Consider the following 17,230-nt stretch of genomic DNA (forward strand, 5'->3'; position numbering starts at 1 on the left):
CAGCTTTATTTCGTAATTTATTTGGCAGAGAGGCCACAAGCCATACCTAAAATGTGTGTGTGTTTCAATTCCTCATGGATATCTAAGCATTGTTTGTCCATAAAAAAGGAATGATTTTTCCGAAAATGTTAACCTCTCATCGGCTCACTGTGGCCGTGTACCAACAGTAAGAGTGTGCTTAGTTCCAAATTCCAAGCGTTCCAAGAATCTTTTGCGTGTTTTGTGATTTTCTGAGCCGCATGGTTACATCAAATGTTGGGTTGGGATTATTGCTGCTCCATTAATGACCAATGTTGTTCGACCTCCTTTACCTCCGACGAAAGCTGAATGTGTGTGTGCGTGTTAATTGCTTATCCCCGGCGGAATTCCCTGCAAGAATCTTGAAGCATAACATTATGCCATGCTCTGGTATGCTTTGATGTCTACGCTTAAAGTGCTTGGCAAGCAGAGGATAATAAAAAGCGTCATCACATTAATCGATCAGATTGACATTCCTAACCTTCTCTTTCTTGCTCAAACTTGCTCTTGGTCGTTCCATCTCTTTCTCTCTCTCTCTCTCTCTCTCTCTCTCTCTCTCTCTCTCTATCTCTCTCTCTCTCTTTTTGCTCCAACTAACGGATTGATGTTGTTAACTCATTATGGCATACTTCGATAATGACATCAACGCTTCACTAACGCTCCAAGCATACTACGATTGACTTTTTAAATTTGAATTGCATCGATACGCGCGCGCTAGTGGTGTTGCAATTTGATATCGAAATTATAAATCCGCGTAATGCATCAGGATCAGGGAAATCACTGGAAGTGATGCTGATAGGGGGAAGAGTGCATTTCGATCTGCACTGAAATACGATAACCATGCATTGGGGAATAATTTCACAACAAAATAAAAAATCGTATTGTGGCGCAGTTCCGGGCACCGTTTTTGCATCGGTTCATTGAGCATAAGCGGGCGTGCGAAATGCGATTGCTAGTGTTGCAGCTTGATAATTGTAATCCGAATACCATCATTATACCCGGAACCGCTCCTGCAGCCGAATAATGCAGAGGAAAAATTGTAATTTTCATTGATTGGTGCACTTGCACCATTTTCCCCAAAACTATCCGAAACCACGACGAAGTGCGTCGTTTGAAGAGCACACGCTAGCAAATTTATGCGGTGCGCTTCTAAATGCATCAACCCAGAAGGAACAGGCAAAAAAGCGCATCCCCAGGTGTATGCAATTCAATGTTCCTTTATTGCTTTTATATGCACGGTGCAGAAATTGCAAAACGCAAATAATTGAATTTCGAACCATTCTAATCGTTTTGCGTTCGGTGGTGGTCCCACGGCAGCGAAGGTACCTCCTGTTTGAAAGCATTTTCCCACCCATTTGCTATTCAACAGGCACAAAAGAAAAGGGGTTTCCGCTTTTTAGAAATGTGTCGTTTTGTCACACAAGGTGCCTGGTTATGGTTCTTGCGTGTTTGTGTTGGATTTTCTCACGTCCAAATATGTATTAACCACCACCTTGCTGTCCTGACGTGACGTTAATTGTTGGCTTTTGCCACGTAAAACTATAACACGTCAAGTGACGAGACCGTGCGGTGGTGTTAAAACGACAAAACAGAAACCGTTTAAGGTGCAATAAGTAGAAGAGCAATGCGAAACGACCCAGTGGGCAAATTTATTCCGAAAGAATCAGTTTTAGTCCGTCTAAAGTCTATGGAATTGCTGAAGTTTTTAATGGTGTTTCTGATGGTTAAAAATTATTGATGGTAAATTTTGTTGACAACATATTTTTTAAGAAGTTGAAGGGCAATCACATGAACAAATTACGGCAAAAAACAACTGCGACAACTGTGTGAAATATTTCTTTTGAAAACAGTACGCACTTGATCGCTTGAACAAACGTAGCTCGAACTCAATGAGTATTAAACCTGATCCTTCTTACTCCAGAATTAAAAATTGGACCAAGGATTGACAGTTCGGCTTCGTGCTATCAATAAGTGTAGCAAACCATTTTTTATGTCAAAAACCCAAACCCAAATCCAGAATCTATGGCCGTCAATGCATCTATCATTTAAATTTGAATTTTCTATCTATTTTACACGATATTCCTAACAAAATGCTACTGTTCCGTTTTCTTTTTGGCTTGCGAAAGTTAAAGTTTCTACACTAATCGATTTTCTATCGGTTTGTGTGGATGGTTAAAGGTAAAATGCATTACAATATGAGTGAAAAACGCATAATTGTTGAGCCCTAAATCGCCTTAAATTTCGAGCAATTGTATTTGGTATGTAACGATACAAATCAACTGAGTGGTTTTCGTGTTTCGGGAAACAAATCTTTTTTTAGCTTTTATTTAACTTTTTTATTTTTTTTTAAGAAAAAAAAACTTCAGTTCGATCGAGTTTATCGATGGATGTGACAGCTGTAGGGTTTTCCTCACCAGGAAGCCAACTCCAGTCTTTTATCGAAACGCCTGTCGTTATGCTATGTGCATTACAAGTTGCACCTTACTAAAGCCTTGCGAAGAAACTGCAAGCTTGTCACATGGGAACGCTCTTCGCCAACCGCAGGAAAAAATAGGATAATGGAGCTTGACACTGGAAACCACCAATTATCGAATAAGGATACCGTGTATAAGCGGACTTTTGAGACGCCATTCCCCTGAGTCTGTCGCTGGTTCGTGACCATAGTACCTTTTACCCGGGTAGGGCCATAATTGGTACACGGTATCCGCTGTGGTGGGAATCATTTTTGATATCACGCGCGGTGTTTTTTTGTGTGTGTATGACTACCGTGTCCACCATCAGAAATAGTGTAGGAAGCAGAACAAAGCTATATCCGCGCTCACTGCTACACGCAAAACTCGTGGCGCGGGTTTAATTCTTGCTTTCATCTAATTCATTAGCGTGAAACATGGGCGAGAAATATCCTTTTTCCTGCACAAGGAGCTCAAACGATGCTCCTGAGAGGGTGTACACACCGGCCACAGGGCTGTCTCGAGTGTTCGCGTTTTTTTTAAACGATGATGAATTTTTCATTTCTCCACCCGGTTTAATAATCGAGGTACAATGGAGAGCAGTGAGGCGTTAGCAGGTCGGAAGGATAGAAAATTTGGTTTAAAAGCAGTCGTACGAAACACTTTCGGCATCATTCCCTAAGTGGTTTTTAATAACTTCATTCGTTTCGAGCGCTTTGTGAGCCTGGTTTTCAGTTCCGGGTCTCCGGGACCAATCAAAGGGAAAGGGTGAAAAATGGAAATCCTTGACTGTCCGCTACTGTCGGTGAATGTGCGCGTTTGGCGCTTTTGGTCGTTTGTGCTGGTGCACAACTGGAGACGCTACATCAGCATCATTCCGGTGACGGTGCTCAATGTGTTCATGTTTGCCGATCTGTACCGTGCGTGGGGCAACATCGAGGAGGTCATTATTAATGCTTATTTTGCGGTACTCTATTTCAATGCTGTGGTAAGTGGAATGATTCCCGGTGTGTGTGCGACGAGAACGGGTTGATTAATTTGTGGTTTTTGTGGTTTGCAATCTGTGTTCTTGGGATGGTGTTTTGGGGTACATTTGGTTGAATAGCTGCGAACTCTTATACTTGTTTACAACCGAGACAAGTATGAACGCTTTCTGGCCGGAGCAGCTGGCGTGTATGAAGAAATATGCGTAAGTTACACGACCAAACCCTTTGGTTGCATACTTTTAGGCGCACCTTGAATTAAATAGCATACTTTTAGGAGCTATCGAAAGAAATTTAATTTTACATGGTATACACTCAGTCTTTCCTTCTAGAAAAGATTGCAAAAAGTCGTATAAAAAATCCTGAAAAATCCATTTAAGGCTCTCAACGACGAAGCAATCACCAAACTGGTCGCTACATACACCAAACGGGCTCGCTTCCTATCGATCTCTAACCTAGCGCTCGGTGCCTTCATCAGTGGCTGTTTCGTAGTTTATCCATTGTTTACCGGCCAGCGGGGACTGCCGTACGGGATGTTTATACCGGGTGTGAACAACTTTGACTCTCCGCAGTACGAAATAATTTACCTCACCCAGCTGGTGCTAACATTCCCGGGGTGCTGTATGTACATTCCTTACACAAGCTTTTTCGCCTCGAGCACACTGTTTGGGTTGGTGCAGATAAAAACGCTACAGCATCAGCTGAGAAATTTTCGATCGGAAAATTTACGTGAAACAACAAACACGCTAAATCGAAAGTTGCAGAAGCTGATCGAGGATCATAAGCGAATCATTAGGTAGGGAAGGACAGAATGTGAAAGGTATGAGAGTATCGTATGTTAAGGATATCTTTACTCTTCAAGGTACGTGCAAGAGTTGAACGATCTGGTGACTTACATCTGTCTGATAGAGTTCCTATCCTTTGGCTTGATGCTGTGTGCTCTACTTTTCTTGTTAAACATTGTATGAAACTCTTCTCTCAAAGGCATCGGAGCAAGGCAAATTAAATCGGTTTACTTCTTGCAGATAAGTGTTATGGCACAAATCGTTATCGTTGGTGCGTATATCTACATGATTCTTACGCAAATATTCGCCTTCTACTGGCACTCGAACGAGGTACGCGAAGAAAGTATGGCCATTGCGGAGGCAGCCTACAGCGGACCATGGTTAGATGTGGATAATTCCATTAAAAAGAAGCTACTTTTAATAACGATTCGGGCACAGCGACCACTGGAGGTAAATGGAACCCTTGTATTAGTAGTGATTGCTTTTTTTATTTAGAATTCCTTCCCACTGTACACAGATTACCGTTGGCAACGTTTATCCGATGACGCTGGAAATGTTTCAATCGCTGCTGAATGCTTCTTATTCGTACTTTACGCTTCTCAGAAGAGTATACAATTAAATAGATGATGACAAGAACTGCTCAAGAGCGTAACACAACACGTACGCACACGCACAAACAGAAAGACCCCTTGCTCTTAATGCTTTCTTTAGCTCTCTTTAGAACCACGCTGTTTGGGGAGGTGGGTTGCTGTAAAATACGAATCAAAAGACTAAAAGCCACCAAATCGTGATAAATCATCCCTCCGGCTCATCATCACCGGCATCACCATCAATACCAGCGTCTTAAATTCAAACACGGCCAAACGAAAAGTTGGCAAAACTTTGCTCTTAATCTGGTAAACCAAGTGCTCCTAGTGAGGCGTTGATTACGTGATACGATTATTGTTTGGGAAGATACTTCTCGCTCAAGACCGGTGTGGATGATGGTTTGCGATTGTTCGCACATACACCGCACACCGTACGTAAACTTTTTAATGGAAGGAGGGCGAGGACATGCCGAAAAGTGGGTGTGTGTGTGTGAATGGAACGTCACTGTCACAGCAGTTCTTTTAATTACACTCTTTGCAAATGTTCGGTTTCAGGGTGACTTTGTTTTTCGAGCGTAGTTTGCCAATTAAGACTTTTAATGATCTTCTTCGCACACTTAAAGTGTTACCACAAATGATTATTGAAGGTGAGCTTAGAAAAGTATTTTTAGATTGCAGTTTTTGTAAAGAATTCAAAAGAACCTGAAGATGATACTCTCAAACTGATATTCAAGTTTTGCCATTCTTGTTGCGATTGAACGCCCTGTTCAGTAACGCCTGCCATACGCACTGGCTCAATGTAGTTGATGTGGTTGGTCCTTAAGAATTCCAAGCTGCAATTTAAATAGATTAGTTTCAAACAACTTAGCGTTGATTGAATAAAAAGTTTTATTATTTGTTTTCTTACGAACTGATGAAAAGGTACACGTTTTCATTGAAATATTTCACACAACAACAGGGCAAACGCATTTTATAGCATGCTAGATGCATTTTACATGAAATATTTCAACACGTGGATGCTTTGACAATTATACAATTTGCAATTAGACGTAAATCTTTATATATTATAATCAATTCCGGTTTTTATCACATTGTTGCATGTTATGCACGGTTACACGTGTAGTTAAATACATTTAACAGCGTAGCTGTTTGTTCTTCAGTGGGTAATTTCCATTCGAAATATGGCCAGCTGATTCTTTCTGAGCAAAAACAGTAAAAAATAGTAATATGTTGAAGTGTACCTTATCCCACGTGAGCTAGGTTGTGGATGTTGTTTCTGTAATATATGGTTGTAAAGTTGTCCTCTCTATATCTGCTAAGGAGTTGTCACCTCTTTGCAGCAACGTGCCGTGGACACTATCAACTGGCACCCAAGAAAACCCCTTACTTACGGATACCTTGTGGTGATTCGCCATTCCATGTCGTTGCAAGCATTAAGATGTTGTGGCTGGCAGCCCCACCACCGAAAGCCACTACAACTTTGTGAAGCTACAGCAGCATCCAACTCACGCATTGCACCAACAGTAAAGCCGCCAGTCGCAACTACATGTCGTCCAAAACTCTTTTATCTTTTACAACAACTTTTATCGATTCTGGATTCTGGGAAATAGCGACCGGCGCATGTCGACGCCACCGTTGCGAACGTGTAATAAACAAAGAACAAAAAAATAAAGAAGAACAAAAATAACAAATAAACATAACAGCCTACAATGCAGTAATAAGACGATAGTGCGTACAATCTACGAAAAGGGAGATGGGAAGGGATCAAAGGACGGTTTCCATCTCTTTGGCGAAGTCAAACAGAATCCGCGTATATTTGTAGTCCTTCTGTCCCAGGATATCGCGCATCGGCACCGCCGTGGATCTTCTTGATGCTCGAACTGCTGCTAAGAGTCCGGGTCTAGCCGCATCGAACTCCACACATGACCAGAGAATGAGGTCAATGTCGTGGTATCCGTTGCTACAGCTACAAACCTTGGAGTCGGCGTTACCTATACGTTGAAGATGTGCGTTCATCGCATAATGGTTCGACATAAGTCTCGACATCATGCGAATAAACACACGATCTACCGAGAGCCCGTGAAACCAGGGACGCAGGGAAGTGGAGAGATAGAGTGCAGGAACCTCCCGAGTTCGTCCTCATCCCACATGCTCTACCAGCGGGCCATGCACAGCTGTTGTGGGGTGTGAAGAAACTCGTGAGGAGGAATTTACCTCTCAAAAATGCTGCTTTTTCATTGCCGGGGATCCCGCAATGAGCAGGCAGCCATACAAGGGATATTCGGAATGCTTTATTGAACAAAGAGCTTAGAATATTTAGTATTTTTGTATAAAGCAATCAGAGCTCTTTAATGCCTCGACGGATTTTAGTACTTCGACAGCGCATATAAAATACTGGGTCTCGGAGGATTCGCGCTTTTAATGAGCAGTGCGTAACAAATAGCAGCCAGCTCAGCTACATATATAGAGCATGGCTGGCTAAGCTTATGGAAAGCTTCGGTGCATGCGTTAAATACACTGAAGACCGTGACCGCCTCCGGAGAGGATCCGTCTGTGTAGTACTGTTAAGGCTTTGGATGGCCATACTTATCCACAAAAATGCTGAGAACTGTCCTCCAGCGAAGATCATTTGGAATGTTCTTCGTGTGGCATGGAGGTACTGACATAAAGTTTGTCAAACAAACAAATTAAAGTTTCTATAAGATAATAAGAATCGTCGTAAACAAACGTGGGTTGTAAATACTTTCTCGTGGCAATATAATGATCAAGTAGTTCTAAAGTAACGTTCAAAAAGAAATATTTTTTACGTTCATTAGAATACATAAATACAAAAACCCTTGCATTTTCTAACACTAAAAGCCATTTCGATAAAACAGGGGATTGTAGGGATGCTACGGGTCATAAGATTATCAGTACACAGTAGTGGTTAACAACTCATTAATCTTTAATTCTAACGAAAGGTTCCGAGACATAACTAGCGTGTAGCGTCGACAAAACAAATGAAGGGTTTAAAAATTGGGTTCCAAGGGTTTGTAGAATCATGACCGGAATCACTGTTTGGACAGCAGGTAATGTCTTCATTTCGATCCTTGGTTACACTAGCTCTAGCTTGTTTGTTTGGTTGCTTAAAATGGAAGCACTTGACTGTTCACTTCTATCGGTGAATGTGCGCGTTTGGCGGTTTTGGTCGTTTGTGCTGGTGCACAACTGGAGACGCTACATCAGCATCATTCCGGTGACGGTGCTCAATGTGTTCATGTTTGTCGATCTGTACCGTGCGTGGGGCAACATCGAGGAGGTCATTATTAATGCTTATTTTGCGGTACTCTATTTCAACGCTGTGGTAAGTGGATTGATTCCCGGTGTGTGTGCGACAAAATCGAGTTGATTAATTTGGGGTTATTTGGCTTTCCATTCGTTTTCTGGTTACGGTTTTTTATGTGCTATAGCTGAGAACGCTCATCCTTGTTTATAATCGGAAGAAATATGAATGCTTTCTGGCCGAAGCAGCCAGGATTTACAAAGAAATTCAGGTCAGTCAAGGACTGTTTCTCGATAAATATTCTTCAATAACAGTTTTTTTTCTTTCAGATCCACAAAGATGAAACAATCGCCAAGATAATCAACACGTACACCATGCGAGCTCGTGGCATTTCGATTGCTAACCTAATGCTTGGAGCTTTTATTAGCAGTTGTTTTGTAGTGTACCCGCTTTTTACCAGACAACGAAGACTTCCCTACGGCATGTTCATACCGGGCATAAACATCTTTCACTCGCCGCTGTACGAAATTTCGTACATCGCACAAGCAGTTCTTACCTTTCCTGGGTGTTGTATGCATATTCCCTATACTAGTTTCTTTGCAACAAGTACACTGCTAGGAATGATACAGATTAAAACGCTTCAATATCGGCTCAGAAACTTCAAATCGATACTTTCGGATAGAGGTGATACGGATTTGAAACGGAAGCTCCATAAGCTGATTCAAGATCATCTACGCATTATTCGGTGAGGGTAAAATGTATGAGAAAGATAACGAAATGAGAGAAAAAAAAAACATTCTATTTGCTTTATTTTTAGGTTTGTGAAAAACATTAACGATCTTGTGACTTATATCTGTCTGATAGAGTTCCTGTTATTTGGATTAATATTGTGTGCACTACTGTTTCTACTAAATGTCGTGAGTTAGCATACACTATAAACTCTAAAATCGAAATGGATTCGATTCCAAATTTGATTTTATTTCATTGTTCTTTTTGCAGATAAACAACATGGCACAAGTAATGATTGTAGTAGCTTACATATTCACAATGCTTGCACAATTATTAGCCTTCTATTGGCATTCAAACGAGATACGTGAAGAAAGTATGAAAATCGCCGAAGCAGCGTACAGTGGCCCTTGGCTGGATGTGGAAAATTCCATCAAAAAGAAGCTTCTTCTCATCATGATGCGTGCTCAGAGACCGCTGGAGGTTAGCATTAGGAGGCACGATGAAAGAAATTTATTTCTAATGAGCTATTTTATATATTTCTAGATAACTGTTGGTAATCTTTATCCAATGACGCTGCAAATGTTTCAATCACTACTGAATGCATCCTATTCGTATTTTACTATTTTGCGAAAAGTGTACAGTTAAATGAGATGATTCGTTTTATTCAATTTAGTTTCTGCTTGAAGAATATTCGTGATTAATTGTAGTATTGTATATAAAATCATGTACCAAGTTTATACAACGAAAACGAAAGAAAATATTATCTTAATTTAAACCTCATCTTGCATGCAACATGATTTATAGCACCGCATGGTTTGCATGAAACCGTTTCCTTTAAACGCGAAATATTTCAACGAAACATTTCAGCAAATGGAAAACCGTTTCTCAACAACTACCATGCGTCTCCATCAATATATTTTTCAAATTTCTCAACTGAATTCAACAGTGGAAAAAAACACAAACACAATCAAATCTTGTATTATCAAAAAACAATACGTTTATTCCAATATTCACTTCAGACATGCACTCGCTCGCTCCGTACTGCCGCCACTTGCTCATGTCGTAAAAGGGAGTTTACTATTTTTCGAATGTAAAGGCGACTCGCTGCTCGCCTGTGTGCTAATGGTTCTCATCCAGTTCAAACTAAGGTATGAAACAACAGGAACATCACACACACACACACACACACACACGCACGCGTATTCATACCCTTGCTTCTCATGGGGAAGAGATGATTGTTTAAATCTAGACAAATATCGTACAAACCGGGGCGGGGAGGGTGCATATCCATATTACCACCTTCAATCGTCATCATCCTATTTACCGAGCTAGTGTCCCTTGCAACCAATAAAAAAAAAGGTGGGCAAAATCTAACAAACAAGAAGAAAACGGGACCGATAAGTACATAGCTTTTGGGAAGTTGCTTTTGATTGCAACTCGCCCACACTAACGTGCCTAGTCTATACAATAAATATTTCGTATCATGTGTCCATCCTCTATTCCCTTCCATTTCCCTCTGTATGTTCTCCTATTGTAGCTATTAAATAATATGTCTAGAGAGATTAAAAAAAAACTTGGCTAAACAAGGTACAAATCTCGGTCGAGCCGCCTACCGTCTACGTAATCTAAAGCGAATATAAACTAACCCCTCACAAGATGGCCACTGATGCTCACAGTTTTGTACAACATGTAGGAGAGAAAACTTTTCTCTCTCTCTCTCTCTCTCTCTCTCACTCTCTTCTATGGCTGGTGGATTGGATTTAATATGGGCATTTTGGCACAAAACAAGATACAAAGGAGAAAATAGCTTATAAACCCCCTAAACCTAAAGCGGCTGTGGCACATTATTATATGGTTGTTACATCCTACCCTTCGACCGTTTGCTACAAACAAAATGGCATTGTTTTTTTTTTGTTTAAATTATTTTATATACGCAAGAAGTAAGTACGCCACTCGCACCCACAAACTGTCTGGTTGTCTGGCCTGTTTTTCATCTTCCTCTACCTGTACCCCACTACGAGCTTATGATTACTATTTTACAAGCAACTTAACTGCTGATCGAACAACTAAATGAACCAAAGATGCAGAAGGAACAGTGGTGTTTGTCGGTTGTGAAATCAATTCGCGCTTTTGAAAAGAAAGTTGGGCTTTTGTTCTACAAATAACAAAAACATTTTGCACTAACACCTGGAATGTCCTAGGACAGCGTAATTGTGTGTAGAGAGGGAGAGAGAGAGAGAGAGGGTGGGAGAAGGGAAGTCTCGTTCATTAGTATCGTCTCAATATTATTCTGAGTCTGACTATATACAATCAAGTGTGCCTTTATACTGTGTCTGTCTTTTTACTTCTCGATAATTATTCATGCAAAAAGCGAGCAGCGTTATGTATGATCATCTCTCATCTCTCGCTCTCTCTCTCTCTCTATCTCTCTCTCCCTCTCCCTCTCTATCTCTTCTTCATTTTGCATTAAAACATTCACAAACACACCTAGAAACATATGCAGACACACAAACACGTATCGATCTCGCTGTCACTAAGTCACTAGGGCTACTACGCTTACACACTAATGCGCTAGCTGCTTCATCTAGGATGACGATTAGTAGAATTCATACATTTCGTACATTTGAGCTACCAAATTTCAAATTAAAAAAAAACATTAGGTAAAAGAAAGATCTTTCCTAAACACGACAAACACGAGATGCCTTTTTCTTTTCGCTTTTTTTTTTGTGCTCGGGTTTTAACAAAAAGAAAAGCGTAGAATAATAACTCTTAACAAAAGTAAAACAAAAAACCCCTCAAACACACACTCGAACAAAACAAAAAAAAAATACATTTATGGCACATCTCTTCCACATCGTCTCCTCCGCATTGCTTGCACTTGTCCCTTTTTCCTACATTAAAGGTGAAAAACTAGCTTGGTTGGTTGGTTCTGAATGCACAAATTACAAATAAATAAATCCACCCACTTTTTCCTGTTCCATTATCAATTACAAAACAAAAACGCACACACACACACATACACTTGTGTACAGCAATAAAAACGTTTACTCCTCCACGAGAAGACGCGCCTCCAGGAAGTGGAAGATCTCCTTGTACTCCTTGACGCGCGCAATCATCAGTGGCGTTAGCTTCTTGTGGTTGGTCGGGTTCGTCTTGGCGTGGTACTTGTCCACCAGCAGCTTTACGATGTTGATATGGTTGTGCTGTGTCGCGACGTACAGCAGCGTATTCCCGTACGCATCCTGCTCGTTCGCATTGAACTGATAGTGTTCGAGCAGATAGTCCAGTATTTCTTCGTGATTTTCCTGCACCAGATACAGCAGCACCGGTGGATCACTGTTGCGAAGCCGCTCGATACTAGCACCATTGTTGAGCAGGATCTTCACGATCGTTATGTTGTTGCTAACGACCGCCCGGATTAGTGGCGTTTCGCCGTGATAGTTAAGCTCGTCCACCGAACATTTGTGGTCAAGCAGAAGCTGCACCAGCCGGACATTACCACGCTGAACGGCGAGATGTAGCGGTGTCATGCCGGATCGGTTCTTGGCGTTGATGTGTGCACCGTACCGGATCAGATCCCGTGCCATCTCGTACTCGTCACGCTCCACACACAGATGCAGTGCCGTTTGACAGAACTCGTCCCGATGGTTTACGTGCTTCACACCACGGCTTGTCAACAGCTGAACTATATCACGCGAGCGTGCGTATACCGCGTTTATAAAGCACAGTGGAGCACTGTTCACGTCCACACCACGTCGCAGTAGCAGCTTCAGCATCCGGATGTTCCGATGCCGTATCGCCATATTGATTGGTTGAAAGTCCGAACTAAGCGCATTACCGATCGTCGCATTGTATCGGAACAAAAATCGCGCCAGCTTTACATTGTTGGTGTACATTGCAAATGCGAGTGCATTAAGCCCATACTCGCCGCACAGATCCGTATTCGCTCCACCATGTTCCAGCAAAACTCGCGCTGAACGAATGTATCCTTCCTTGCAGGCAATATTAAGCGGACTGTTCTTCACCAAATTACAATTGTTGACGATCTTCCGTAGACCCGGTATCGTGAGCAGGTAGCTCAGGATACGACTCCGATCGAACCCAGCCGCCACGTGCAGCACGTTGTTACAGTTCGAGTAGATGCGTGTTGGATCCACCTTGCAGTCCTCTATCAGGTAGCGCAACACATCCTCATTATCGTACTCGATCGCTCGATGCAGTAGGCACAGCTCACTGGAGAAAGCTGTCAGATCGGTTGCCGCATCGATCGTCTGTTGAACGATGGAGCGTGGGTTACCGTACTGAATCATCCAGAAGACTGGCAGCTTTTCATCTTCACTCATCACATTCAGATCGATTCCGGTAGCGACCAACACCCGAACGATCTCGATCAGATTCAATCGGGCCGCTAGATTCAACGCAGAGTACTTCATGCTACAAAGAGAATTCAGCTGCTCGTGAGTCATCTTTCCAGTAAGATCCTTAACAGCCGCAAGATTGCCCGCATTTACTAGCTTGTGCAAAATTGTCATCCCGTTCGCATCTGTACGGCTCCAATCGTAGTCAGCACCCAGCTCACCCAACAGCGCCTGCACAAATCGATGATCTTCAGAATTCACAAACAAATGCAGCTCGCCGTGTGCGTTGAAACGGTCAAGATACTTCCGGAACAGCCCCACATCACCCTGGAACATGCACAGATACAGCACCAGCGTTTGACGATCTTCCACCTTCATCTGTTCCAACGCTTCCACCATAAAGTGTGACTTTGTTGTACGGCGCAGCAGATACCGCAACAGCTTCTGCCGATCACTCTCGCACGTCCGCAGGTCAGCCACTGTCAGCAGATCGATCATCGCCCGGAAGTCACCGGCAATGGCACAATCAATTAAACCATAATGACACATCTCGTTGGGCATCAACGAACCGAACCGTTTGCCACCGATCTCGGCCCCTTCGTGCACCTGCCGCCTTAGCGTGCGCAGCTCCATTTCACCTGTCCGAATCGATTCGTACAGGGTGCTTTGCTGTTCGACCCACCGTAACCGATTGGCAAATTTGTCCGCGTAACACGAAACTGACGGTTTCGGTTTGTTGAAGTGTCGTCCATCCGGTCTTCCACCGTACAGTTCGTACGGATGGTTCTTGAAGACGATCGCGTTCAGGAAGATGGTTGCGTTTGACTTGAGTGTGAGACTTTCGAGCACCAACGATTCGCGTCCACCGGCAAGGAACGTTTTTAGGGTGTGGCCACTCAGCACGGCGGTACTGCTCTGCAACGTATGCCAACGGTTCGTACCGATCACGTTCACGGAGGTGAGAATTTCGAGCAGTTCTAGAAGACCGTATTCGAGTGCGAACAGTACGACGGGTGGGATTTCATCGAGCACATCGCACAAATTCTGCACATCTGTACATTCAAACTTCTCCAGTATTTCTACCACATCGTTCACCTTCGAATCGAATAGTTCTTGTAGCATTTCCTCATCACTTTCTCGTCGGGCGTGAAGATCGCTTTCGTCTAGCGGAGTTTGCTTTGTGCGGAAAAATTCTTCCAGCGTGTGGTAGCGTTGTTGCAGTAGAAAGATGTTTCCATAGTACGATCGGCTTAGCTTTTCATGCAATTGCTGGAATTCTTCATCGTTCAACGTTGGTGCGTTCAGTTCTTTCAACAGTTTGCGGGTATACTTCTGATATCGTACTGTCTCCAACGAAGTATGCGCTCTTTCACATCGCACCGGACTAATACCGAACAGCCGATCGGGATCCATCAGATTCTGAAGCTGTTCTAGATGGCGAACCACCTTCAGCGTGTCCTCGTTCTCGCTAATACTGCTGTACGGCCGGAGAAGCTCCTTCAGCGCAAGGTTTGCATCCGAGATCGAGATCGATCGCGAGATGTCGTACTTCTGGTAGCTCTGATGTAGATACGAATGCAGCAACCTTCGCACACACCCATAATCCGGATTCGCTTTCAACGCCCTATAAACAATGGCAAAGTTGGACAGTGTCACCCGTAGTCGCGTCTGGTGGTACTGCATGTGATAGAACCGGAAGTGAATGTTTTTCTCAATAAACGACAACAGCTTCAGCTCGTTCGACATTCCGATGTACATCTTCTTCAGCTCGTGCACAATCCGGGCCGTCTCCTTCTCGTCGTAGAACACGTGCTCAAACTTGATGTGACTGAGCGTGTGTAGATTGTGCTCCCCAATGTACCGTGCGTACGATTGCAGCTGGTCCGTGTTGCGCAACCGGTACGCCGTCCCGAGGAACGTTTTGTACGCCTCTATCAGCTGGATGTTGATGACGTACAGACAGAACCGATACACCGCTTTCAACCGTTCCTGTACACCTTTCACCTGTTCGCCTGTGAGTGCTTTGCTGAGGAAATATTTGCCCACGGTACAACGTGACGAAAACATTTCCCGGTGGTCAACGTCATCGGGTGTCGTGGAGGATAGTGGTGATAGTGCGTGATCCAGCAAACTGCTCAACATGCGGGAAAAAGTCGCCTGATGATGCTGCGACTCCTTGCCAGCATTCCCCACGAACTGCATCACACGCTGGATCGCCATCAGACAGAGTGTCGCGTTCGAACGATCGTCCAGATCGATGACGAGCGCATTCTCGACGTAGTACGCAATCCGCTTTACCGTGTGCATCTGCCAAATCTGCTCATACGTACGCCGAATCTGTCCGAACACGATGCGATGCCGACGCCGTACCGTCCTTGCCATCGGAGAGCCCTGCAGCTCGCGCGCACCCAGCTCCTTCTCGAGCAGCTTCGTCTTGTTGCGGCTCAGCTCGTCCAACCGGCGGGCCCGAATCTTTGCCAAGAGTTCGCGCCTGCTCGCCGCATACGCCACCTGTCGCTTCGAGAGGCGGAGCTTCGGATGGTATCGGTGCCAAAGTTGCCCCACCGCCACCGGTGGATGGTCGGCCTCACCGCGCAGATAGAGGACATAGTCCGCTACACCCCATTTGGTGTCGCGTTCCAGAACGCCTTCCTGCAGAGTGGCTAGCTCGCGACGGCCTAGCTCGGCCAGTATCAGGTCGTGGTCGGATGCCGCCAGGGGACCGGTGGACGTGGCGATGCGCTGCAGATCAACGCTGGCCCGCCGTCTCCGGGCGACGTACTGTGACAGCTTCTGTTCGCGAATGCAGACGATGAGATCGAGCAACAGCTGCGGTGTCCACTGAAACGATCGATCTGATCGTACCGAGCGTGGCACTGTGCCGCCCTTAACCAGCGTCCCGAGTTCTTCGCTTACTGCACGCAAAAACGTCACGATCATGTTCTTATTCAGCACCAGCTTGTATATCTCGAACCCAACGGTTTTCTCCAGAATGGACAGGAACACACTGCACAAATAGCTGAGCTCGCCTAAAGGGATCATCTTCAACAGCTTCCAGTCGGAACGGCCACAACATTCCAACCCATCCAAATAGTACAGACTCTCGCAGATAGCTCTCAGCCGCACCACAAACTCGTCGTCCAGATCGTTCAGGTTGTCGGGATCGTACCGATCGGTCAAGTATTTGGTATAGCTTAGCACTAACTCTATGCGCCTGTCAGCCTCTGTTTCGCCCGTGCTGTTCTGCACTTTACCGTCGGCCTTCCGTTTCGAGCTTGCGCCACCGGCCGCACCGAGTCTTCGCTGTCTGGCAACACTTCCCTCGCCCCCAACCTCCTCGTAGCTGTGTGCGATCAGCTCGTACTCGAGGAAGACGCGCATCGACCGATCGATCGTAACTCCCTTCACAGTCAACTCATCCAACAGCCCAGCGTACAGTTTCATCTTGGTGTGAATATCAAAGGCTCGCTTTTCGAGAAAGATCTTCAACAACTCCACCGACCCACGTCGAATCAGCCGTTGCAGGGCTCGCTCGTCCGGTACTCCGTCCAGCTCCTTACACAGCATAAACTCGGCCACATAATGCGAACCCTTGTCGAGCGCAAGTTCCGCCGGTGTTAGATCAGCATGGTTACGAAGATCGCAGTCGGCACCGGCGTCGATCAGTAGCTCGATCAGACGCGTCTTATTGTGTTTGGCTGTGGATGCAAGATGCAGCGCACTGTTTCCGTCACGCGTCGGATCTTGGTAGTCCAGATCTAGGTCAGGGCTTTCGAGTGCAGCCCGGACCACCTCGTACTGGCCACCGTGAATCGCCTCCAGGAGGGACTCCATATTTGGACTTTCTTTTGTGTGGGTTTTATGGCGTGAAAAACGATCGTGTGGGGCTCGTCTAAGTCATCCCCGGTTGCCGTTCTTCAAGATGACGCTCTGCAATGTACGGAAAAGAAGGAAAGGAATTTCTTACAGACAATGCAAACACAACGCACACAGATTGAATAAAGAGAACGCTAATTGCTAATTGAAAACAAGACGCATCTTTTCGTTTTGCTCATTTC

General features: G+C 44.4%; 3 protein-coding genes across 3 annotated transcripts in view; 2 read left to right on the forward strand and 1 right to left on the reverse strand.

Annotated features, from left to right (window-relative positions):
- LOC126563786 (uncharacterized) overlaps window positions 1-17,030 on the reverse strand; it is a 123,054-nt gene extending 106,024 nt beyond the window's left edge. Inside the window, exon 1 of the mRNA XM_050220525.1 lies at window positions 11,845-17,030. Within this exon, the coding sequence (XP_050076482.1) occupies window positions 11,859-17,006 (5,148 nt within the window). The 5' untranslated portion in view covers window positions 17,007-17,030 and the 3' untranslated portion in view covers window positions 11,845-11,858. The remainder of the gene's footprint in view (window positions 1-11,844) is intronic.
- Window positions 3,244-4,855, forward strand: LOC126564984 (odorant receptor Or2-like). The gene is made up of 6 exons (XM_050222118.1): window positions 3,244-3,456; window positions 3,574-3,657; window positions 3,832-4,247; window positions 4,314-4,413; window positions 4,477-4,686; window positions 4,754-4,855. Exons 1-6 carry the CDS (start codon window positions 3,244-3,246, stop codon window positions 4,853-4,855), a joined length of 1,125 nt encoding a protein of 374 aa, XP_050078075.1.
- On the forward strand, window positions 7,954-9,459 carry LOC126564985 (odorant receptor Or2-like). The gene is made up of 6 exons (XM_050222119.1): window positions 7,954-8,166; window positions 8,273-8,356; window positions 8,415-8,830; window positions 8,903-9,002; window positions 9,085-9,294; window positions 9,358-9,459. The coding sequence occupies exons 1-6, from the start codon at window positions 7,954-7,956 to the stop codon at window positions 9,457-9,459; spliced, it is 1,125 nt and encodes a 374-aa protein (XP_050078076.1).
- Window positions 17,031-17,230: the final 200 nt, after the last annotated feature.

Source organism: Anopheles maculipalpis, chromosome 3RL (genome assembly GCF_943734695.1).
Source record: "Anopheles maculipalpis chromosome 3RL, idAnoMacuDA_375_x, whole genome shotgun sequence".
Classification (NCBI taxonomy): Eukaryota; Metazoa; Arthropoda; class Insecta; order Diptera; family Culicidae; genus Anopheles; species Anopheles maculipalpis.